Below are 25,497 nucleotides of genomic sequence, written 5' to 3'. Positions count from 1 at the left end.
ACAATGAGTCAGTAAACAGTAATATATTAAATCTGTCTGAACTTCACCACATTAGCCTTTTCTCTGGTTGTGAGATGAAAAATCACATTGACATGCAGAAAATCAGATAATAAAGTGTCTTTATGGTGTTTCCTGACAGTTTGTGTTTATTCAGATCCAGACCTCTTCACCACTGTGTATTATACTCAATGCTTTATTAATTAGAGATTATATTCAGACAAACGGTGAATAAATCTGACTACTTTCTGTGTGTCTACAGCAGGAAGAACGTGTGTTTGTGTGTGTTTGATCCAACTGCTTACATAAGGACTCTACCTCATCTCTGACTCTAACAGTGTGTCATTATGGGCTGGAGTGGACTGATTTTGGAACAGCTATTATCTTCTTACACAACCCACTACAGTGGAGAGAGTCTCAGTGTGTCCTCCTATCTGTGTGTACACACACACTCGCATTACTCATGTGCTTTTATGGTGTTGAAGTCATTTCTAAAAACGTCCACTGATAAAGCAGAATGCTCGCTCTGTCAGCAGGTTTACTGTGAAGTGTGTGAGTCTGTTTCACAACAACTATTCTAACTCTGAAATGGAAGAAGCTCTGAAGAAAACCTGATGTTCAGCAGCTCTCTATGCAGACACACACTAGAGTTAGTTATATTAAAATAAGACATGCTTAAAGATGATAATCTGAATATTGATGTCTTATAGTTGCCATGTGAGCAGTGGTTTATTTCTGGTCTAGTTCTGCTGTATGTACTCCAGTCCACCACATGGGGGTGTAATAACCTAAAGGACTGCAGGTCCAGACTCCAGCATGGGGACAGTTATTATAAATATCAGATGAACATAACGTAGAAATTATTACTTTAATTGGTTCAATGAATTCACAACAATACAGAAACATCTGTGTTTTTATCTCAGTCACACTAAAACTGTTCAGCTGCAGCTGGAAACAGGAAAAAGCTCCAGAGATCTGATGGTTTCAGCCACACTGGGAGTGTTTTATCCAGATGTTTAAAGTGTGTGGATGCAAACATCATCTTCATTCTGTTCAAACAGCCCCTCCTAGTTCGTCCACTGGCTGGAGCTCTAGTGTCGTTGAACTGCAGTCAGAGTAGCTGCATTAGTTTTAATTAAAGGATGGAATCAGCGTCTGCATGTCCAGCAGTCAGATAAACTGTTCTCATATCTGTATCCAGCTAATATATATATATATATATATATATATATATATATATATATATATATATATATATATAAAATAAAAAAAAATGGGTTGGTGTCATCTTTCTCCGTGTTTGAGGTTAATTACTCAGAATGTTGCAGCTTTAGTAAGTGGACATAATTAAAGGTTATTTTACCTCTTCAGTCTGCACATGTTCCATTTAGTCATCATGTGTTCCTGCATTAAAGCTCTAATCTGACAGATGAACCTTCAGAGCTGCTGTTTGTGCTGCTAACTGCCATGTGTTCCAGAGTAAACACTATAAATGTAGTCCGATTTAGAACTATAACTAATCTGTGTCTCTTTTGTTTGTGTTGTTGGAGGAGCAGAACCCTGAACTGAATCCTGAAGGAGTCCTACGAGGCAGCAGCAGTTAAAGTAAGACACAGAGTTTGCTGTTATTGTGTGTCGGTTTGTTGTAGCTGCTCTCATTGGTGTCGTATGGAGGGGTGACATCCCAGAAAAACGGGGTGATTTCATCTGAGCCAGAGTTATCTGGGACGATGGACGAGTCTCTGCACTCAGCATCAGTTTTCAGATCAGGCTCTGAAAGGAAAACGCATTTAAGGTTTTATGTCTAAATGGACCAAAGTACTGCATATAAAGTCTGCAACACAGTGAATTCAGTTTTAGTGCTTCTTCTGTACCAGGAAACATTCAGTAAAAAACAGATCACTGATATTAAATAAGGACATGAGAGTTATCAGTTATGAGCAGCAGGAGTCAAGTAGGTGAACAGAACTTTCCCTTCCTTTATTTTCACTCTGCAGAAACGGCAAAAACAGCAAATTTTACTGACACCATGACCACTGATGTTCCCTCTGTTCCACTGGTTCCCAGGCTGGGTGTAATGGTTCCCAGACTGAGTGTAATGGTTCCCACACAGGGTGTAATGGTTCCCAAACTGGGTGTAATGGTTCCCAGACAGGGTGTAATGGTTCCCAAACTGGGTGTACTGGTTCCCACAGTGGGTGTAATGATTCCCAGACAGGGTGTAATGGTTCCCAAACTGGGTGTACTGGTTCCCACAGTGGGTGTAATGATTCCCACAGGGTGTAATGGTTCCCACAGTGGGTGTAATGGTTCCCAGACTGGGTTTACTGGTTCCCACAGTGGGTGTAATGGTTCCCAGACTGGGTGTAATGGTTCCCAGACTGAGTGTAATGGTTCCCACAGTGGGTGTACTGGTTACCAGACTGGGTGTAATGGTTCGCAGACTGGGTGTAATGGTTCCCAGACTGAGTGTAATGGTGCCCACAGTGGGTAGACTGGTTACCAGACTGGGTGTAATGGTTCCCAGACTGAGTGTAATGGTTCCCACAGTGGGTGTACTGGTTACCAGACTGGGTGTAATGGTTCCCAGACTGAGTGTAATGGTTCCCACAGTGGGTGCAATGGTTCCCAGACTGGGTGTACTGGTTCCCCGGGGTTCCCTGAGGAGGATAGATTACTGGACGCGCTGTTCCTTTAGTGTACATTTCTTACAAACCAAACCAGTGAACACCAACATCCTTGCATAAAGCTGTTTACTGAGCCGTTTATGCTGCTGGACCACTGATGCCCGTTGCCATGGTAACACACCAGCATACCTGATTTGGAGAGTTTGAGGAGCTCATCACTGGGAGAGACGGATTGTTTCAGAGCGAGGAATGAAGCGTTTGTCATGTGAAAAACAAAGTATACTCTGTTAAAACTGTTGGCTTTATTTGGACTCATTTGATCCTGTTTGAAATACAGATAAAGGTGGAACATCTGAGTAATAAAAACTAAATTATCTTTAGGGAATACAGAAACAGAGGGAGGCATGGTGTTTAACAAAGAACCCACAAGTTCTGTGACCATATTTACCTTTTATTTCTCCAAATGTAATCAGGCTTTTATGATTTTATTCATCTCCTGTGACAATAATTCTGATACAGTTTGTATTAAAATGCCTCTTTGGAGCCATGAGTTCAATGTAAAATAACATTATTTAATTCATTTAGGTTATTATTATTTGTTGAATTCCAGACTTCAGTGAGATAGCAGCTATAACCTCTAGGGGGCGCTCACGTATAGACAGTTCATTCTGATTAAGGTTCAGGATGATTTGGTTTTTGTCTCTTAAAAACAGAGGCGTGTCAGCTGCCAGTTGGATGATAAATATTTCACTTATTAAAACATTAAGCTTCTTGATGTCTTCAGAATAAATTGTCAGCAGCTACATGTAGAAAATAAAACCGTATTCCACCTGTATGGAGTTATTTTATATCTTGGCTGTGGCATTTTTCTTCACTTTCCATTCAGATTTTGCAATGTTCTTCCTCCAAACCCTGCCTTTTCTCTCTGTTAGCCTCTGCTCGGCTGTAGATCTGCTTTAGTCTGCATTAAATCTGCTTTAGTCTGCATTTAGATCTCCTGTTTCTGCAGTAAAACATTCTCAGCTTCAGGTTGGAGCGTCTCTTCCTGCTTTAAACTTCTGTTGTAGGTCTGTGTGGAACAATCCCCGACCATCAGAACGTCTAATCAGATGTTGACCAATGAAATCCTCACCGCCTCCTGACTGATACGCTCACTTTGCTTCTTATACATCCCATAATTAGTGTTTAATGGGGTTCAGCAGATCACTGGCAGCATGAATCAACCAAATCAAGGACCTCAGGTAAGTGTTTTCGGTGTCCAGGTTTAATTGGTCGGGCTGTTTGCTGTTGGGGAATCCATTCTTTATAATGTAGCTTGAAGTGTTAATTATGATGTGTGATCTACTGAACCCCGTTAAACACAAACTGCCCATCAGGGAGGCCGTTACAAACCTAACTGACCTCATTTTCTACTCTAGCGAGGCGATGAGCAGCTATTACATGAAGCTGTTAAGGTGAAAAGAACAAACACTTGGAGATGTTTTAGCACCAAAAGTCCTACAAGAAAACAAGTGGAGCAGATAGAAGAAGGCCTGGACGTTAAACTTAAGGTGATCTGGCTTTCTGTTGGTTGGGGACCTTTTCCAGGAAGATGTGCAAAAGCAAACATCTACCAAAGAGCTGAATTTCTGAGAGCAGATTAACAGTTTGAGCAGTTTTTTATGGAAAGCAGAACGAAAAAGGAAGAAATCAGGCTCCCAGATTGATTTTCTTGAATAAATAAGTGAATTAAAAGTTGTAAAAGTTCAAGAAAAGAAGAAATAAGCTCTCTGTATTCCATCACATCCATAAAAAACACAGATTGTGTCACTGATTAAATTCTGCAGTTCCTTCTTGAAGCAGAATTGTAAATATATAGATATAAATGTGTTTGTTTTTTTTTAAATTTGAATTCAAAGGGTGATGCTTCTTCCATTATCCAACAGCTTTGGGGTCTTTCCAAGGTTTAGGAAGTGAATTAATGATTCCTCGTCGCATTGTGGGATGAAGGCTAAAAAAGATGTCGGTAAAAACATGAAATAATAATAACTGGACCCAGAGATAGTTCTACCAGTCAGCTGCCATCTTCATTAGGAGATAAACCAGACACTGCTTTGTAAAGTTATTTAATTATTAAGGGATACCACAGGCTGGTTTAAGTCAGTATTTATTTCTGCAATTTGCTGCTTAATTTCTGGACACGCAAACTCTTCTAGAGAATCATGAACAATAGATCTTGTTAAAGCTGATGTTTGTGGGATTTTCATTCTGTTCATTGGTCATAATCAGTGCTTTGACGCTTTCATTCTCCAAACTATAGAAGTAAGTCACAGTTTATCATCTTCTGTGGGATTCTGTTTATTATAAGGAAAGATATTTTGAATTAGAGCCACTTCAGTTGCTGAGATATATTTTCTGAATAGTAGTATTTTAGAAATACTGTTAATACTGTTAATACTGTTAATGTCCGTGCACAGACGAGGGTTACACCGTACTGTCCTGGCAACTTTAACGGTGATTTTTAGACTATTATATATTATTTTTTGTTACCTTTATTGCTCTGACCATGAAGCTCCTCCCTGTAAAGTCGGTTCCTTCCCGCCTCTCTTCCCATGATGCCGTCGTCCGACAGCAGCAGGTTCCCCAGTAGGAAGTAGGTGGTCATCTGGCCTTTCCCCTTCACCTCCACCTGCCCTCGCTCCTCTAAGTCGAACCCTGCATCCTTTAATTCTCTGAACATGGGATCAGGTGGTGAAAAGAATTAGGATGACTACAGAATACCTTCCTTCATTCAGCAGAATGATTTGTACCTGAGCACAGCAGCTTCCTGAGCAAACAGAGGGATTTAGTGAGTTTAAATGAGCAGCAGCTGAGTCTGAGGCAGGATATCTCAGTGATCTCACTCTGTAACGTTATTTACACTAAAGATGAATAACTGTGAGCAAGCTGCTCAAAGACAGATGGAGCATTAGTTAAACCACATGGCATCGCTAAATACTATCTGTTAGGATGTGCTAAAAGCTTTAATTCATCCCCTCCTGATCCTCAGTAGATGCATTTCTAAGATAACTCTTTATATTATGATTACTGGAGTTCTCCATCATAGACGATCACCACTTAATGCACGTTAGATTTGTCTGATTTACTCTGAAATCATAGGCAGACATCATAACTGCTGCTTTTTAAGCAGAATTCATGGAATATGGGCCACAGACAGATCACACATTACCTGAATATCATCTTAGAAACTGCAAATAGTGAATTTTGAGGATCTGGATGTTCATCTCAGTGGACTATGACACCTGCAGTGAAGCTACAAAGAGCTGGGAGAGTCACTGAAAGTTGTATTTGATAAACAACTAGGTCACATGACCAATAAAGAAACTTGGAAATAACCTGGAATGTCCAGTGCTTTTAAATTACCCCTTTGCTGGAACATTTGTCGTCATTCATATCACGTCATAAACTCCAGCATTGCCTGCTGCAAGAAAGAACCCACAAACGCTAGAGCCCATTACTGCTCAGCCTTTCACAACAGTTCCTGTTAAATGGCAAAATATATCCGTTTCAGATTACCGCTACAAACCCTCATCTACCTTAATAATAATAATAATAATAATAATAATAATGATAGAGATAATAGACCAATTGGATTTAAACCAGTGCAAACCCAGCAGCTGTCTGGGCTTTAGTCACTCACCTGTACGTGGAGGAGCTCAGGTGAATGTGGTCAGGTAGACCGTGACTCTCCATCCTGGAGGCGGTGTTAACGGTATCTCCAAACAGGCAGTAGCGAGGCATCTTCTGGCCCACCACCCCGGCCAACACAGGGCCGGTGTGCAGACCCACTCTGATCTGAAACACAGCAGGTAGATGTGAGCTGGTGTAAAAGAACACAATAGTGGTTGAAATATTAACACACTCGCCTGAGAGGGTGGAGAGAGTCAAATAAAACTAACACTGGGAAATAGTAGTGGAGGAACCTGACTTCTGATTTTGGATTTCCCAGCAGACTCCTTTCTTTCATTGACCTCCTACTCTTCCTTGTTAACTCTGTACCATCACAGTGGACACAACCTGGCATCTCCAACCAAAGGAGATCAGTAAATAAAGTCCTAAGAGATAATCCTTCTCCAGGTATTATTATCAATGGTTGGTGATTCCTGACCTGTATGGGTTTTCCTGTTACAGGGTTGGTGACTTCTCTGGCAGCGGTCCTCATTCCCAGAGCGAAGTTGGCCACTCTGTGAGCATGGGTTTCTGTCGGGACTGGAACGCCACCAACCACCATGTAGGCATCACCGATAGTCTCAACCTTTAAACCATTTACCACGAGGACATTCAGACAGGATTAGACTGAACAATGAAAAACACAAAGGTACCATGATCCTGTTAATGCAAATACACCTGCTGTTCATCTCTAATCCACCATACTGGCTTCAGGTTTGATCAGATCTGATTACAAGTTCATCAAATGCTTAAATTCACTTGGATGTGACACTAAATGATCTGAGATTATTCTGATTCAAAAAGAATGTTTAATGTAGATTCATATTTAATAGAAACCACTGAACCTCAGGTTTAACTGCTTCACTGGTCAGTCATGATCATTTATTAATTATTCAGGGGTTTCTGAGGTTATGAATGTAGAGCTCAATACAGCAAACATGTAGTGGAGCTGAGAAATGACAGTACCTTATAGATGTCATGTATGTTGGTGAGTCTGTCAAACTTGGAGTACATGGAGTTGAGCATGTGAACGACGTGGATGGGTTCACAGGCAGCGCAGATGTTAGTGAAGGTCACCACATCACTGAACAAGATAGTGCAGACTTCAAACTCCCCTGGAAAAGACACACTTGAAGTAACTTTTAGTCGACTCAGTTTGGTTTTTGTTCTTGGAGACTTTATCCATGTCATCCCAGAACTTTAATCAGTTCTAACTGACTGGTGGGGAGTCAGAGGTGTGTTTCCCACCTCCAGATCACATGACTATGCCACGTTAACCACTCGTGAAAGGTTGTGATTATCTAGGTAGAGATGTCAGGACTGTTTTACAAGTACCTGCTAAGGAGTCATAAACTCCCTCAGATCTTACCGACGGCTGTTCCAGTTTGGTTTCCTTTGAGCTGTTTCATCTCCCCTTCATATATGTATTTTTGTCTCAGAGTGTTGCTGAGTTCTATAGGATGTTGTGTTTTTGAAAGTTTCTCTGACACTTGTTTCTGACTCGATGAAGGTCAAAGTTAGGAAAGCTACAGGTTTTATGTCTTGAGTTATTGACGGGTAGAAGGGAGGAAGACTCTTAGATCAGAGGTGAAACATTGAGAACCAGAAAGAGACGTCCAGTAGCTTTTAACTGGAACTCTTAGGGTTACCATGATGACTGAATCTACAGTTTGACAGATCAACAGACACATGTAGACAGCTGGGTTAGTAAACAGACAGACCTGCCTCCACACTCTTCCCATCTTTCAGCTGGTTAGCGATGTGGCGTGGAAGCATGGCGTACAGAAGTGTCTCCGTCTTCTGTTTCTCAGTCTCCAGATGCTGTGACAAGATCCTCAGTTCCTCCTGCACTCACACAGAAGCCCTTAGGGTGAACCATCCATCCATTCGTCGATCCATCCACCCATCTATCCATCCATCCATCCAATATTTATCCATCCAATATTTATCCATCCATTATTTATCCATCCATCCATCCATCCATCCATCCATCCAATATTTATCCATCCATCCATCCATCCATCGATCCATCCATAGATCCATCCATCCATCATAGATCCAGCCATCCATCCATCCAGCTATCCATCCATAGATCCATCCATCCATCCATCCATAGATCCATCCATCCATCCATAGATCCATCCATAGATCATCCATCCATCCATCCATCCAACATCCGTTTGTCCATCCATCCATCATTTATCCATCCATCCATCATCATCCACAGATCCATCCATCCATCATTTATCATCCATAGATCCATCTATCCATCCATAGATCCATCCAGCCATCCATCCATAGATCATCCATCCATCCATCCAACATCTGTTTGTCCATCCATCCATCATCCATCCATCATTTATCCATCCATCCATCATCATTCATAGATCCATCCATCCATCCATCCGTCCATCCATCCATCCATCCATCCATCCATCATTTATCCATCCATCCATAGATCCATCCATCCATCCAACATCTGTCCGTTCATCCATCCATCTATCCATCCATCCATAGATCCATTTATCCATCCAACCATCCATAGATCCATCCATCCATCTGACATCCATTCCTTCGTCCATCCATCCATCCATCATTTATCCATCCATCCATAGATCCATCCATCCATAGATCCATCCATCCAACATCCGTCCTTTCATCCATCTATCCATCCAACCATCCATAGATCCATCCATCCATCCGACGTCCGTTCCTTCGTCCATCCATCCATCCATCCATCCATCCATCCATCCATCCATCCATCCATCCATCCATTCGTCTGTCATCCATCCATCCATTCGTCTGTCCATCCATCATCCAATATTTATCCATCCATCCATCCAATATTTATCCATCCATCCATAGATCCATCCATCCATCATAGTTCTATCATCCATCCATCCAGGTATCCATCCATCCATCCAGCTATCCATCCATCCATCCATAGATCCATCCATCCATAGATCCATCCATCCATAGATCCAGCCATCCATCCATCCAGCTATCCATCCATCCATCTATAGATCCATCCATCCATCCATCCATAGATCATCCATCCATCCATCCAACATCCGTTTGTCCATGTTTTTCCGTCCATCCATCCATTCATCCATCCATCCATCCATCCACAGCTTATTTTAAACCAATACAGACATGCACTATCTTAAGAGAATTAGTTTCACTTCTAATCCTTTGTAATATGTCAGATTTTGAAGGTGTGTTTTTAACAATAACTTCTGAGTAAATGTGTTTTTGGGTTATTCTAGTTCGAAAAATGACACATTTTTCATTGCAATCACTTTTATGATTAATAAATGTTTGTAGATAACTCATCATTTTCTTTAAAAATACTATTCAGATAAGTTACAAAGTTCACAAATATTTCCTTCTTACTTATATGTAGTCAGACTTCAGGCTGACATCTAAATGTATAATTAGAGATGTCAGACTTCCTCTGGGTATTTTTCTCTGTTTGTGTTTTCTTGTATGTATTTGACCTTTTGTGTTGTATAACCACGTTTGTTTTTCCTTTCTGCTATTCTTAGGTCTCATTTCCATTTCAGTTCGGTACTCCGTTAAATAAAGGTTGCAGTATATTAATGCATCCACTGCACAAAGCTGTATTTATGAATATTTTATTGGGGAAAAGTCAGCAACAAGTGGAACCAATAAGGAGCCTCCAGCAGGGTAAAATGTCAGCACAGTGCCTCTAGGAGAGCTGAGATGTTGTGACTTACTGGTGTTCTACTGAGTCCATAAGGGTCTGAGGGTGGAATGGACTTAGATTTCATGATCTCATCAGGACTGCAAGAGTCTACATGGACACTTCTACATAATTTATGTCTACGTGGACAGTCCCTGTGGTGACTACAGTAAACAGGCACTAGTGTGACTGCTCATCATTAAAGTGTTTGTGCTGAAAACGTGTATAAAACCTATAGCATATGTATGCACCATAGACTTCCACAGCCAAGAACAGTAGTATGAAAACAACGATGAATTTTAGTGCTTCAGCTGTCAGTGTGTACGTCTCCATCGCTGTATAATCAGGTTTAATATGGCAGCCATCTGTAGACATGCTAACTCATCAGTCAGGTTCAGGATGGCCTCTCTGGATGAATTTAGTCAGCTGACTGAACAGCGACTGGCATAGCCGCCGTGGCATCACTCAGAGTTATCATTTTGAAGCCTTTAGTTTGGAATTTGGCTTCCATTGACCATCTCATTTAAAACCAGCAGAAATGAACAAGGGTTAGATTTGTCTGACAAGTCTAGGACACGATACAGTAGAGACCTGTCAATCACAAGCTAGCCCCGCTCTGAAGCATACCCTACTTTATCCTCTATTTTACTCCAAATGGGACCCTAATTTACTAAAGGAGCATCATGCTATAGTGAAGGAGGCTTAAAAACAGTGAATGAGGCCATAAACTCATCAGGGAAATATTTATTCTGGTAATAAATCAAGGGAGAAGTAGAGTTACTTTCTAATAGACTGAACCAGAAGAGTCGCCCCCTGCTGGTTGTTTGACAGAATACAGGTTTATTGGACTTAGAACTACATCTTTTATATGCAGTGTGTGGTCTAATCCCTGCTTTATCTTAGTTGTTGTAACTGTACCAATAGAAAGGCAGCAGCAGTGCACGAGTTAAACTTCACCATGAGAGACTTTAGTCAGAAGGACCAAACTATAAAACTGTGATAGAAGCTGATGGAAGTGAAGCTGACAGTCCCAACAGAACATCTCATGTCTGTTTGGCAACTCTGATGCATTCAGCTCCGACTGTTCTGGCAGTAAAATCAGTCAAATTCTGTATGAACCAGATGGGCTGCTGTTAGGTGTATCTGCTCACCTGTCCAGTAACACGGTGCTCAGTGGAGCTGATTTCTACCTGAACACCTTTCCTCTCCCTAACTGAGTGAGATTTCCACACCACAGTGACACGAATGTATTAAAATGTGAGTTCCAGGTAAAATAACTCCATCTACAGCAGGCTGGTGTTAGGTTTCGATGTTGGCCTCCTGACAGATTTACTGAACCGACACTCAGCAGGGAGGTGAATAATATGTCTGATACTTCAAGTACCAGAACTGATGTTAGATCTACATAAACACCGTTTCCTCTGAGCTGTGTCTTATCCTGAACTGGGCTGCTACTGGGACCACTAAGGACTGAAAGCTGTCCTACCTTCTTCCTCTCCAGCTGGTTGGTGAGCGCCATCTCAGCCTGACGTTGCTGGTTGAGAAGAACCAGGTCTCTGGTGACGTCGTGCTGGGCGAGGTCAGCCAGGTGAAGGCCGACATCCTGAAGCTCCTGGAGGCTTCTGAGCTTTGGAGAACAGAGATACAGCATACAGCCAAGAGACTCCATCCACAGCATCTGACCTGCAGGTAAATGGAACACAGGTGAGTTAAAAACAGAACTCACTTCAGACCTTTTTCCTGGTTCCTGACCTTCCTCTCCACAGCTTTGCTCATTTTGCTGCTTTTATTCAATCCCCTACACATAAAGCCAATGAGTTCCTCTTTCACCAAGTGGAGAATCAGTATAAGTTGGGTTCATCTCAGGACTTTAGAAGTTTTGGTTTGGTTCAGAAGGTATTTTAACAAGTAGCTTTTGAGTCTGAGGACCCCCTAAAGCTCGACCTCCTCACAATCAGGCAGATCCTGCAGGTAATTTCCTCATTCACACAAGTGTTTTTGAAAAAATCTGCAATAATTAAGTTATTTAATTATGTATATGTGTGTGTGTGTGTGTGTGTGTGTGTGTGTATATATGTGTGTATGTATATATATATGTATATATATATATGCATGTATGGGTATATATGTATGTATGTGTGTGTGTGTGTGTATATATATATATATATATATTTTTTTTTTTTAAATTTTTTTTTTTTTAATAAATAAGACCCCTCAAAAAGTACTTTCACTAAGAGGAAGTTGATTTTATTTGTTCAGTTATTTTCGTATTGATCCTCACAGTGGAGCTAGTGTTTCTAAAATGTGATGCTGTTTATTAGAACCCACCTCTCAGTTTGAGCGTCTGTTTGTCCCTGTAGCTCTTCAAGACAAACTGACTGTTGATGAATTTCCTGATGCTTTCAATGGTCAGAGTCACCTGGAGGACAGGTAGAGGCCATGCAGTAGAGGTTTAGTGTTTCTGACCCATAGTTTTAGGAAGGAGAACCAGGTCAGCTGAAGAACTCCAAAAACTCCATACATTTGATGCCATCTGAGTCGTGAGTCACAGTGCAGAATATTTATTTGAAAAAACCCACAAGCAGATTAATTAAAAGACATTGATTAGAAACACTAGAACCTTCTCAGTTTTGGACCTGTTGGTTATGTCTGCATCATGGTTTCATATGGAAACATTTTTTAATGAGAGCTACAGAAAAATGTGATTGTGAGATTTCATGAAGATGGAAAAGACAACAGAAAAATTGATGTGCAAGTAAAAATCTGTGAACAGCTGCAGCAGTAATCAGGAGGTTCCACAAATCAGACCTGCAGCGTCCTAAAGAGGACCAAATGGACATTTATCAGAGGAAATCAAAGATTCTGTGAACAGTGCATAATGTCAACCCCAGTGGATGTCATCCAAGAGCATAAAAACAAAAACTGCAAAACGAAACTTTTCATCAGAACATGAACAGAAGCCTGGTGATTCATTGGGAGCACATTTTTCAGTTTGTTGAGACCAAGATACATCAGTTTGTCTTAGATGGAGTCCAGATGTTTGGTGTGAACCTGACCACGACTGATACAGTGGATGTATGGTCCTAACAGTGAAGCACGGAGGTGGAGGTATGATGATATGGGGCTGTATGAGGGGAAAAGGTGTTGGATAGATGACGTTTATAAATGATGCAATTAATATCAGTGGATGCACCAAGATACTGGTCTGCTAGTGTCCTAGTGTCCCAGTGAGTTCACTTCTGGTGTTTTCTGTAAACACTGTCCTAAAAAGACAGGAAGAGGCTCTACACTGAGTTAGAGCTGCTTAGATCAGTGGTTCCCAACCTGTTTGGCTTGGAGCCCCCCCTATAAGCTGCACCCCAACCCCAGCGCCCCCCCAGCACGGCGCCTCCCACCCCCATATTTTTTTTTAACTAAAAAAATCCTTAAAATTATGAAATTTTTTTTTATATCAAACCAAGAGTTGTAGTATTGTACAGTACAGTATTACAGTATTAGTACAGTTGCTGGCTGCAGTAAATTTGTTGAATATTTGTGTCTCTTCGCTGTGTGCAGCGGTTTTGCTATTTGCAGACGGTCCCTGTTCACTTGTCGCACAGCCGGCTGCTCATAGACACCAATGTTATTTTTGCAGCTTGAAAGACAGCGACTTTTGATTAAACTGGGCTTGTAGCACATTGTCTACCTTGCAACGATGGAAAAGAGGCATCGTTTATGTTTAGACAACGTATATTTAATGAGTTATTGATGCCGGAAGTCCGAATCTGTTGTTTGTCAAAGTTTGTCAAGGTATAGCGGGAGTTTTTAGGTACTGATGAATCTTCACCGGTTTTGCGTTTTTCAGACACCGTTTCCGTCAGTAATTTTCTAACTGCACACAAACTAATGAATCTGGATGAACTGGGAGCCAACCTTAAGAAAGTGTGAAGAGAAGTTGAAAGGTCAAGGAGGTGTGGCCATTGAAGCAGCAAAGGATTTTTGAAGAAAGACCAAATAAATGTGTTTTAAAATGTTTTATAGGTAGACTTGTGATGACACAGTGAGTGTGTTACTCTGATTTTATCCAGAATGTAAAAATCTATTTTTTATAACCTCACAGCCTCAGAGCAGACAAAGCTTCATGCCTCCCTCAGATCTCTGGCGTCCCCCCTGGGGGGGCGCGGACCCCAAGTTGGGAACCACTGGCTTAGAAGACAGTCTTCAGTTAATCAATCTTTATGAAGCTATTCACAGCGTCAGGTTTCAGAATCTATAAGTTGGATATACTAGGGAACAGGAAATGAGGACAGTTCTCCTTTTTGTTGATTCAAACATTGTCTTAAAGACTCATTGGTGCTACAGTCTTACTAGTATTAAGGTATATTTTGGTTTATTGTATACTTTTATACTACATTCCTTCTTTGCTGCAGTAACAATGCAGGTGTCCCCACCGTGGGACTAATAGACTGATGCTGTCTAGTCTTAGTAAGCTCAAGGTCCTACAGGTTAGCACTAGATAACCCCAGTAGCTGTGGTTCTGTTCTACATCACTCCTGTGTTTTCCTCTGCTGGTGTATTTGAATGGATTCTACCTACTTCTGTGTCTGTCTCTGACCTGTGGGTGTATAATGGAGAAGAACTGGTCCAGTTTGGCCCCTGGAGCCTTCAGACTAGGAACAAACTTCTGGATGTTCACTCCTGTCTGCTTTACCTTCAGCTGATGGGACAGAAACACAGGAAGACATTCAGGTGGCTGGTTCACAACAAGATTTTCGATATTTAAAATATACCAGTGAATTAACAACAACAAACTTCCACATTCTTCTGATCTACTGAAGCACATAAAGCCTTACATCTGCATCAAAGATGATGTGGAAAGGAAAAGCATTGCAGAAACATTTCTCTTCCATCCACAGCTTGTCTGGGTAGCATGGAGTGAAGGTTCTCTGGAGGATGTCTGAAGTAAATTAAGGACACAGCTGAAAAAGTTTCTGTTAAATCGTAGTTAAGGAACAGAATATAGACATCTCCAGCAGTGTTTCCTTGTGGTTGTGCTCCAGCATCTGTTCTCCAGCAGACTCATTTACTGGTTTAATTACTGTTGTACACTGCAGTGCTGTTCATCTGAAGAAAGATCTGAACTTTTATCTGCTGAAGAAGTGGATTCAGCATGGCCCCAGAAGTATTTAGAAAGTTAAACTATCAACAAACTTCCTTGAGGTTTTTAAGGTTGTTTCCTAAAATGTGGTAGTTATAAAAGTTAGAGGAAGTTGCTCATCGTTAAAGTGACGCACATGGTTCCTCTGCTAGAGACTCTGGGAGGTTTAGGATAACTGACCAATACTTATTACTGTGGAGAAATCTGCAGAAATCAAAAAGACAAATGAAATGAGGGTCAGCAAGAGGCTGGTCTTCATTCGCCACAGTGGAGCTCAACTTCAAAAAGTTCTAAAATAGAGAAGCTGTGATTGAAAACAGTAGGAAGATGATATAGATATTGGAGAGACCACATAATTATGGGTAGAAACAGAGCTGGACAACAGCTTCAGGGAATAACCAGATTCAACTAACAGACAATCTGAAAGAATAAACAGCTCGAAGTAAATGAGCAGAGCAGCATGCAGAGAAAGACAAGAACAAATTCAACCTGAATGAATGCGATGGTAGAAAGTTTGTTAGGAAAAGACTTCCAGTCAGACTCAAGGGTAACCCTAACCCTACCATAGATGAACTTCTACCTACCGATGGGAGGATGTGATCAGATTTACTCTGCAATAATATTATTACCAACACTCCTGCATGGCTTTAGGTGAAGTTGTGGAACTATTTCCTGATAAAGTTGATCTACTCATGTAGAACCTCTGACCTTTCTGTGACAGAACCGCGGCTCTGATCAGGTTCCAGCCTCTCCTTTTCCCAGCCAGGGATGAACTCCTGGCTCTCAGTTTTCTGTAGAATTCCTCCTGAGAAAAATCAAACTGGGACAAAAAACACACACAGAATCATAATGCCACAAAAAAGCAGCAAAACAGGCAGTAGAAGAGGGTGATCTACGGTGGCCGAGAGGTGCAAACCAATGCAAACCTAACCCTCAATGCAAAACACTTTTACAAAGCTTGAGACAAATTTACATTTAGGAAACCATTTTTACATATCATAAAGCAAAATTACAAGTTCTGTAACAAATTTACAAAAAGTATTTCACAAGATGCAAAACACAAAACACTTTTACAACCTCCAAGACAAATTTACAAGCGACAAAACACTTTTACAAATCCAAAAACAAATTTACAAATTAAATTTAACCGGAAAGGGAATGTCCCAACTCCGGGGTTGAACCGGAAGTGACAACGAGGAGCGGCTAATGCACTCTGTCGGTCTGATCTGAGCCATTTAAACACTCTAAAGACCGACCACACGAAAAACAAAACCACGTCAATCGGTTCATATGTTCCCCACAAAACGGGCAAAACATCACCCGCTCGCTGTCCATCTTGGTTCACCATCAATAACAACCAAAAGTTGCATTAGCCCAGTGGTTCTCAAATTTTTCCTGTCGGGCCCCCCTTCGGAGGACAAAAAACTTTCGTACCCCCCCCAATAACTTTGTGCGCATACATATATATATATATATATATATATATATATATATATATATATATATATATATATAAAAAATCTGTGAAAACATGAATATGCAGGGCTGTGCTATTTTATCTGATTCCATTTTGTTGTTTTTCACAGTAAAGATCAGGGGTGTCAAACTCATTTTAATCCAGGGACCACATAAATCCAATCTGATCTCCAGTGGGCCCCACCAGTAAAATCACAGCATAATAACCTATAAATAACCACAACTCCAACTTTTCCCTTTGTTTTAGTTCAAAAAAAGTACATTCTGAAAATGTTCACATTTAATGAACTATCTTTTTACAAAATATTATGAACCTGAAATTTCTTAAGGAAAACAAGTTCAATTTCAACAGTAGCCTATTATGCCTCAGTTCATCATTCACACATGCATTGTAACTGCCAGATAACAGTTTATCTACAAAAATACAAAACATTCAGTCACAGCTATCTGGAACTGAACAATCTAGTATTTTACTTCATGATCAGAACAACTTGTCAAGTTCTAGAAATTATTTTAAATTTACAGTTTTACAGATTTACAATTTACAGTTAATGTTGTAATTTTTATCATTTGTAAAGTCGGCCCACGGGCCGAAATGAACCGTCTGGTGGGCCGGTTTTGGCCCACAGGCCGTATGTTTGACATTGCTGGTAAAAACAATCGGAGGAGATGAGCCAAGTATGTGACATGATCGAGTACGCTGGTATTCCGACTGCACATTAACGATACATTCTCCCGTTCTCTGGAGTCTGCACTTCGGAGTCTGAACGGCCAGTGCATATACCGTAGATATATACAGAAGATCATTATTATTATTATTTATATCTATGGCATATACAGTCTATGGGCCAGCACAATTTCAGTATTGTTGTACGTCGCGAAAAACAGGCCGACGTTAAAACAATAGTTCAGCTAATTAGTTCCGTGTTGAAGGACCTTTTCCTCCCAGTCGCCTGCGCCCCCCCCGACATGCCTCTGCGCCCCCCTAGGGGGGCGCGCCCCCCTAGGGGGGCGCGCCCCACTATTTGAGAAACACTGCATTAGCCGCTCCTCGTTGTCACTTCCGGTTCAACCCCGGAGTTGGGACATTCCCTTTCTGGTTAAATTTAATTTGTAAATTTGTTTTTGGATTTGTAAAAGTGTTTTGTCGCTTGTAAATTTGTCTTGGAGGTTGTAAAAGTGTTTTGCATCTTGTAAAGTTGTTTTTCTAAAATGTAAATTTGTTACAGAACTTGTAATTTTGTTTTATGATATGTAAAAATGTTTTCCTAAATGTAAATTTGTCTCAAGCTTTGTAAAAGTGTTTTGCATTATGTAAATTTGGTTTGCACCTCTCGGCCACCGTAGTGATCAGACACCGGTGGAGGAAACAGAATCCAGACTGAAAGGTTTGATGGTTTGATCAATGAACTTACTGGACGTCCACCAACACCCACTGCTGGTCCACAGGACTTCTCCTGGTCTTTGGTCTTGCTGGTTTGTTTAACAAGAAACACAACGTGCTCCTTCTTCCCAGTGCGCTCATCTTCTTCACACTGGTTCAACACCTCCATGCTCACATTACTGTCAAAGAACTCTCTGGCGACCGCCTCCATGATACCTGGAGACGGTAAAACAGGAGACAGATAGAAGGAAGTAGTGGGACATCAATGTGTGGTCAGGTTAAATATGTATAAATATGTATAAATATGTATATTCAAATAAAAAACAATTTAAAAAAGTCATAGAGCAACAATAATATTCAGTTAAGATCACTAAAGATGAACATTTCTGAAATTATGCACTTGAAATAATCTTCGAGTGACAATTCAAAGACAGAGGTAAAATGAATGGAAAAAATTAAATCTTTTGTCAGCTTTGCTAATGCTAACAGGCTACATGTGAGAGGTTCAAACTGAGGCTACAGTTTGCAGTGTTTTGTTTTTTTTTAGTTGTGGGTTTGGGGTCATCATACAGTTCATACCAGCAGCTAATATACCAATGTTCAACATCATTTAATAAATAAATGACTCAAAATCATAGGGCCTGTCAATACTTCATTATTTCTAAGTTGAACAGATGGGTACTACCTCCTAGGAACAATTAAAAACAAAGACTTTACGAGGACTCTATAGGAAACAAAGGCTCCAAAGTAGAAACTCTAAAGTAGAAGTGCAAAACAGTGCAGACACCTGAAGTCACGGAACAAAACTGAGCACATATACTGTTGGTGAAAAGCTTTAAAATGCCCCAAGTTTTTTTATTCAAATAGTTCAAGTCCAATGAATATCTTGAAATGATCCAAAGGTAAGTAGTGAACTGCCAGAGGTTAGTAAAGGTCAGGTTACCCAGAACTGAACAATAAGGAACATTTCAGAATTCTACTAAAAGGCCGTTTTCAGGAAACAGAAATGTGTTAACAACTTAAAGGTGTTCTGCAGTAATGGAGGTTGATGAAGCCTTGAAAGTTGGAGCTACGAAATCCTGCAGGTGTCCCAACTTTTCTAGAGTCCTTCCAACCCTGTCTCTCTGCATAAAGTAGTGTTGGAACCCACCGTGGAACCCTCCAGAACGTTATTAGAACAGGAATTACTGCAGGAAGTAGTGTTTTTGTTTGTTCTTTCATTCAGAGAACAGAGATGTTAACATGCAGAATTTACAGTAAAACCTGGAAACACTGGGGTGTTCCACAACTTTTAACATCATTTGTCAGATGAGACCAAGAAAAATGTGTTCAGTTCAGATGGAGTCCAGCAGGTTTGGTGTGAACCTGGTCAGGACTACAGTGAATAAATAGTCCTGACAGTGAAGAACGGAGGTGGGAGTGTGATGATATGGAGCTGGATGTCTGTAAATGGTGTAGGGGAGATTAACTTGATAGATGCAACATGAATGCCTGTAGATAAACCAGAATACTAGTAGAATACTAGTAGAATACTAGTAGACCAATGACAGCCAGTCTAGATGTTTGGCAGAACAGGAGAATTCCAGACCTCCAGAATCCAAACGTTTCTCCCAAGAGTTTCTCAGGAAGAAGATTAGATCAGGATGTCTTTAATCCACAGCCATTTAAAAGGGTGCCTACACATAAGGGCCTTTAGTTTTGTTAGTTTTGTCTTTTATAATTAGTGCTAATCAAATTATACCATGCTGATGAGTCGACCCTCCACCTGTCCACCAGGTGTGCTGAGCTGAGGGAGTGTCATCAGCTGATTGATCCACGCCTGGGATCCAGAGGCTCCGCTGATGAAACCTCCCTCATTTTCCATCCCAGCTCTCCGACAGGAGCTGCTTTATGGCTTCAGTTTGGAACTTTAAGGACAGTTTGGGTTGTTTTTATTTTTAGGTAAAGTCTGTCTGGGTGGGGGACCAGGTTCTAGTCCTGATGCTCCTGGTTGGTTCTCAATTTAAGGATAAATTTAACTTTTCAGATGTGCGTCAGGTGTCTGAGCACTACTTGTTGGAAACACAACAGCATAAAGGAGAAGCTCAGGTCTTCCATGCTAGTCTGCTTCCACATGTTCCCCCAACATCAGTCCCATGAAGGAGGAAAATGTTCAGACTGAGCAAGCTGGTGAACCAGGGTTGGCAGTGGAAGCCTGGGTTTGTTCTATAGTCCTTCTGCTGCACATTTAAGGCTCAGAAAATGTGGTGTCTGATGCCTGGTCCAGAGAAGCTGGGCTGTAAAATAGTGTTTATTAGTTCCAAGTAGTCCTCCTGGTCCCTGATCTGTTTCTCCTCCAACACTCTTAAAGTTCTTCTTCAGGTGCAGGAAGTAGATGTTGGGCTGATCCTCCACCTCCAGGAAGAACTGAGATGAATTCAGCTTTAGCACCGTCAGCTCAGTGCTTTATGAATACTGTTAGCAGCGTTAGCAGCACTAGCATGCTACCTCCTCCACCTGTCTGCCAGGTGTCTCTGTCTTTTCTGGGTCATCAGCTGATTGATCCTGTCGTAGTTTCTCTTAGCCATCAAGGATGTGCACATGTTAAAGAAAACGTCCGTTGACACTGTTATGTTAATGTAAATGTTATGTAATTTATTACATAAATAAGGCAGCATCTGAACAGGCACCATGGTCAATGACCATGGTGCCAATTGACATGGTCCCCAGTCAATATGAATCTCCCCTCGAATAAAGGGCTGGTGGTCATTTTATATGCTTTGGACAAGAAGGGCGAGTATGAGGTCACAACAAATGGTTTCTGCTAAAAGACCAAAATAGCAAACAGAGGACCCCATCAATCTTTCTCGTAGACACAAGAGCCCCGAAGAGCAATGTCAATCAATATCTTGGACATAGGAATCCTTATAAGGATACCTTCTAAAAGGAGAACACATTCCATTGTGATAGACCACACATCCCAGATTCCATATGGTATATATGATAAGTAACACATCAGACACTACAATCCACACCTGGATCCAGAGGCTCAGCTGATAAAACCTCCCTCATTTTCCATCCCAGCTCTGTGCCAGGAGCTGCTTTATGGTTTCTGTTTGGGACTTTAGGGACAGATTGGGTTGATTTAGTTAAAATAAATCCATTTTAGTCGACACACAGTTGTAGTCTCCCTGTTTTGTTACAGTTTTTTATCCAATATTTACAACTTATTTAAATCCAAACAAAGCTTCATAAAGAATCAGTTCAGTAGAGTGAGGAAGTCATCAGCTTTTACGAGGTACGATGTAGAACACTGCTTTTACGAGGTACGATGTAGAACACTGCTTTTACGAGGTACGATGTAGAACGTTTCTTTTACCAGGTACGATGAAGAACGTTGCTTTTACGAGGTACGATGTAGAACACTGCTTTTACAAGGTACGATGTAGAACGTTTCTTTTACCAGGTACGATGTAGAACATTGCTTTTACCAGGTACGATGTAGAACATTGCTTTTACCAGGTACGATGTAGAACAGGCCCCTCCGGTCAGAATAGTAGTGGAGTAACATCTCCCCATCCTCTGTCGTCTCCACTCGAAAAGATGGTGCATTCATTTCCTTTAAAACAGGAGATGTGCTTCAGACCCAGCTCAGATAAAGAAGAAAAAAGAGGAAAAAAACTGTAAAGAGCTGCTGGTTGAAAACATGCTGGACTGGAGTAGTTTTTTGAGATAGAGGGAATGTCTGTGAAAGGATGTTTTTCTGTTAATCTTTAAAAAATAAAACAGTGAAGCGTCTGCCAGAGTTTTATTTCAGGGATGAGTCCTACCAGATATGACAGAGCCAGGTAACTATGGAGAGCGTCCAGATTTCCAATGAATTCAGTGAGATTTCCTCCCAGTGTCCTCAGCATGGTGTCGTAACCTGCTTCCTTACAGAAACTAAAAAAATGTTCCCCAAAAAGCTTCAGAAATGCATCGGCAGAGATTCCTACAACATCAGAACAGACAGAAGAATTCTTTCACAAAACGTTGGATAATAAATGCATTAAATTCATATTTATTTCATATATATCTGGCCTCTTTGTCCGCCCGTTTGTAGTTTGAGCTTATTCCCAACAGGACAGTCAACATCAGACCACTGGGAAGATGATAGCAATCACTCCTGAACAAACAGTTCTTTGACAGATATTTTTTTGTTTGTGCAGTTTGTCCCAGACTCTACTGGTTCTCATGTAATCAGACTCCCAGTCCACCTGTTTGTCTTCTTACAGCAGCAAATATTCAATTAGAGCACATTCCCAGCTGTATGTAGAGTGGAGGTAATCAGACCTTAGGGAAGACCTGTACCATGTGATGACCATGTGGACGTCCTCTGGATAAATAATTCCTGTTCTGTTTAATGGGGACCCAGTGGTTAGAATGTACTGATTGTCTGCAGATATGATCAACACTTAGATAAATAAATGATTTGTTGTTGTAGAAACTTTTACCCAGCTATACTACACCATGATCCTCCAGATATTTCAGTGCTGCCGTTATACAAAGAGGAATGAAATTACAGATAAAACTATACATTAATGTAAAATTTTCTTCATATTACTACAGAAATCTTACATTTAACAGTTTTTTTTTCTTTTCTAAGCACGAAAATCTGTGATTTCAAATTGGCTACCTGTAAATTATTTGGTTTTAGGGACATTTTTGACACCTTCCCAACTTTTCACCAATAAATGAAGTTTATATGAACAATTGGCAACAGTTTAGATATGAACAAAACAGAAATTCTACTTAATAATATTTTCTGTCCTCATAGTCAGAAAACAAGGTGTGTAAAAACCAGTGTTATCTATAAATGTCATCTCCCTGATGGTTGCATTCATCCATCCCCATATTTATCACACTCCCTCCTCTGTTCTTCACTGTCGGGACCATGCTTTAACTGTGAAAGTCCTGGAGAGGTTGATGGACTCCACCTGAGACAAACTAATCCATCTGGTCTACTCTGACCAAAGAATGTCCTCCTGACATTCATCATCCTTCTTTTTATGAATCAATCTTGCAGTTTTATGCTGAGAGCAAAGACTGTGTTTTTCTTGGATGCCTTCTATAGAGGATGACTTTATAAGACGTCACAGATTTCCATTTATACTCGCCGTCTGAAGCTCCATCTGCTTTTCAGAGCTATAAAACACGTGCAGCTCTGATTAGTGGTACTATGACTCCTTCTATACCTCCTGATTAGTGCTGACTGAACTGATTTTCAGTTGATCTGATCTTCCTGCATCCTTTTCCATCTTTGAGAAGTCATACCATGATGTTTTTCTGTTTCCATGTGGAACCATGATGCAGATAGACAGTCTGTAGTCTATAGAGCCCAAACTGAGAGTTCTGCTGTTCTTAGCTCATTTTATAATCCTGTTTCTGCAATTAGGCTGATTAAAGTCACATCCAGAAACTAGATCTTACCCATTAGTGAGCAGACCTCCTGCACCAGGCTGACGGTGAGAACATCATCATATACCGTATACGTCATGAATGAATCCTGGACTCCTGACAGAGAACTTCACAAAAACAATGATCTTTATGAAATCCGTGTGGTTGTTTACACCACTGTAATTATAATCTTTAACAGCAATCGGTTAATTACAATTAAAAGTAGACATGTTTCAGAGCAAACCTGAGTTTGTCCCAGATCTCCTGACCAAACTTCTCTATTATCAGAGACTGGAGGCAGCTGTTGATGAACCCATACTGCAGAAGAACAGACGTTTATCTGGTCAATGATGTTCTAGTTCAGTTCAATGAGCATTTAACAGCACAAAGCACATACATGAGTTCTAGACTGAGTTTGGATTTACTGACTCTTCTGTTCAGTTTAAACAGTCAAACAAAACAAAACAAAACAAAACAAAACCCTAACCCATATACATATGCATCCAGTTACACAGTTATATTTAAAACAATAAAACATAAACTCTCTGAATGAAAACTGGCTTCTGGGGTCTGGAAAATGGAAAATAAATGATCAACAAAATGAATTGTGTGATTTATGGCATAACTTTAAAAGTGTTCATTCTGTGAACTCTAAAAAATCTCTAACTTCTGTGGGGATATTTAAGGAACGGCGTCTGCATGGAGGGTTTAATAGTTCAGTTTAAAGAAGGAGTTACTGGGAGTTTATTTATTTAGAGTTTAGTTTTTAGGACTTTTTGTCAACAGCTTTGTTTGACTCTTGAAATGCCAAAAATCTGTATTAGTCTAAATGTTTAGATAAATATAGACTTTATATTGCAGTTAAAAATGAGCCCACGGTGAATAAAAAACCTCCCATAAACTGTTTGAGCTGGTGAATGCCCACACTGACAGAATAACACACTGAATATCTGGACGTGTTAAAATTCACTGTTTATCCCCCTCACAGATTTAACTGAAACAGACTGCAGACAGAATCAACAATCGACAGTTAACGGACTGCAGACGTTTGAAATACGCCCACAGAGAAGATTTAAAGTCAACTTTCTGACCTTTTACTCGTTGCCAGTAAAACCTGGAGAAAAACATCAGCGTGATGTTCATGAACATTCATGAAACCAGAGATGGAGAAGCTCAACAAAGACCATCACGATCAGAGAGAACAGAAAAGCTCTCATCCTTGTGAAGTATAATGGTGTAAAATGCTTCGATGCTCTGCAGCTTAAAGAAACTTCATTCAGATTAACAGCTTTTTGCATCATATTATTAGTTCTAAAACCAGCAGCTGTCACTGCTGCTGAGATTCAGCTTCATAATGATCCATCTAAACATCTCTACTTTCCATTCTGTTGTCCAGACATGTAAAGATGCACTAAAGAGACGTTTTTCCTCCATCCCAGATGCTTCGGCAACACTGATAATCTGACATTCACACCAATAAAAACATATTAAATTGAACTGAAGCTCAAAACTTTAATCAACAGTCTCACCTTTAATCCCTGCAGACTGTAAATATTTGTTTTGTATAATTCACTGGATGTGGAACACCTATTTACTTTAAATTCTCCATCAGTGTTTTAACGTTACAGTTTAAAACCTCAGGTCACATTCCTCACATGTAAAAACCTGCTGATTCTGGGCTGAAAATAGGAAAACTAGCTCACCATGTCTGATGTTCTCCCACTGATGTCTTCTAACATAATGATGTAAATGTAGAACAGGGTTAGGGTTAAAAACATCCTGCCTCTCTCTTTCTGTCTCTTGGGGTGAAGAAAACCCTCAGAGGAAGAACTGGAGGAAACCTCAGGGGCAGCGTTAGCAGCAGTGATCCTTCCTCCAGGATGGACTTTCAGTTTACAGCAGATTTCCGGTATAGACGGAGAAAAGGACTAAACTCTGGAAGTTCATTGGATGAATAATATAACGAAAGAAGTACATCCCAGGTTGAAAAATGACCAGCTTACCATCATTGAAACAGAGATAAACTACACAGAGTAGATGTTTCCCAGAT

General features: G+C 40.5%; 1 protein-coding gene across 1 annotated transcript; it reads right to left on the bottom strand.

Moving 5' to 3' along the window:
• Positions 1–1,291: 1,291 nt before the first annotated feature.
• On the bottom strand, positions 1,292–25,186 carry gucy1b2 (guanylate cyclase 1, soluble, beta 2). Its single transcript, XM_035955392.2, has 17 exons — positions 25,151–25,186; positions 23,692–23,765; positions 23,481–23,575; positions 21,842–22,002; positions 21,531–21,630; positions 18,064–18,248; positions 15,881–15,992; positions 14,868–14,971; positions 14,630–14,731; positions 12,364–12,454; positions 11,522–11,718; positions 8,054–8,177; positions 7,299–7,447; positions 6,772–6,918; positions 6,304–6,458; positions 5,154–5,335; positions 1,292–1,770 (listed from the first exon to the last, which is right to left on the bottom strand). Exons 1-17 carry the CDS (start codon positions 25,184–25,186, stop codon positions 1,598–1,600), a joined length of 2,187 nt encoding a protein of 728 aa, XP_035811285.2. The 3' UTR covers positions 1,292–1,597.
• Between the last annotated feature and the right edge of the window lie 311 nt (positions 25,187–25,497).

This window comes from Amphiprion ocellaris, chromosome 24, assembly GCF_022539595.1.
Source record: "Amphiprion ocellaris isolate individual 3 ecotype Okinawa chromosome 24, ASM2253959v1, whole genome shotgun sequence".
NCBI classification, from domain to species: domain Eukaryota; kingdom Metazoa; phylum Chordata; class Actinopteri; family Pomacentridae; genus Amphiprion; species Amphiprion ocellaris.
This window is presented reverse-complemented; position numbering and strand designations above follow the sequence as displayed.

Coding starts and splice junctions, on each gene's coding strand:
- gucy1b2 (XM_035955392.2), bottom strand. CDS start 25,186: ATGTTAGAAGACATCAGTGGGAGAACATCAGACATG. Junction 7,448..8,053: donor TGGGAAGAGTGTGGAGGCAG/GTCTGTCTGTTT, acceptor TGTCTTTTCCAG/GGGAGTTTGAAGTCTGCACT. Junction 1,771..5,153: donor TCATGGTCAGAGCAATAAAG/GTAACAAAAAAT, acceptor TTTTCCTTTCAG/AGCCTGATCTGAAAACTGAT.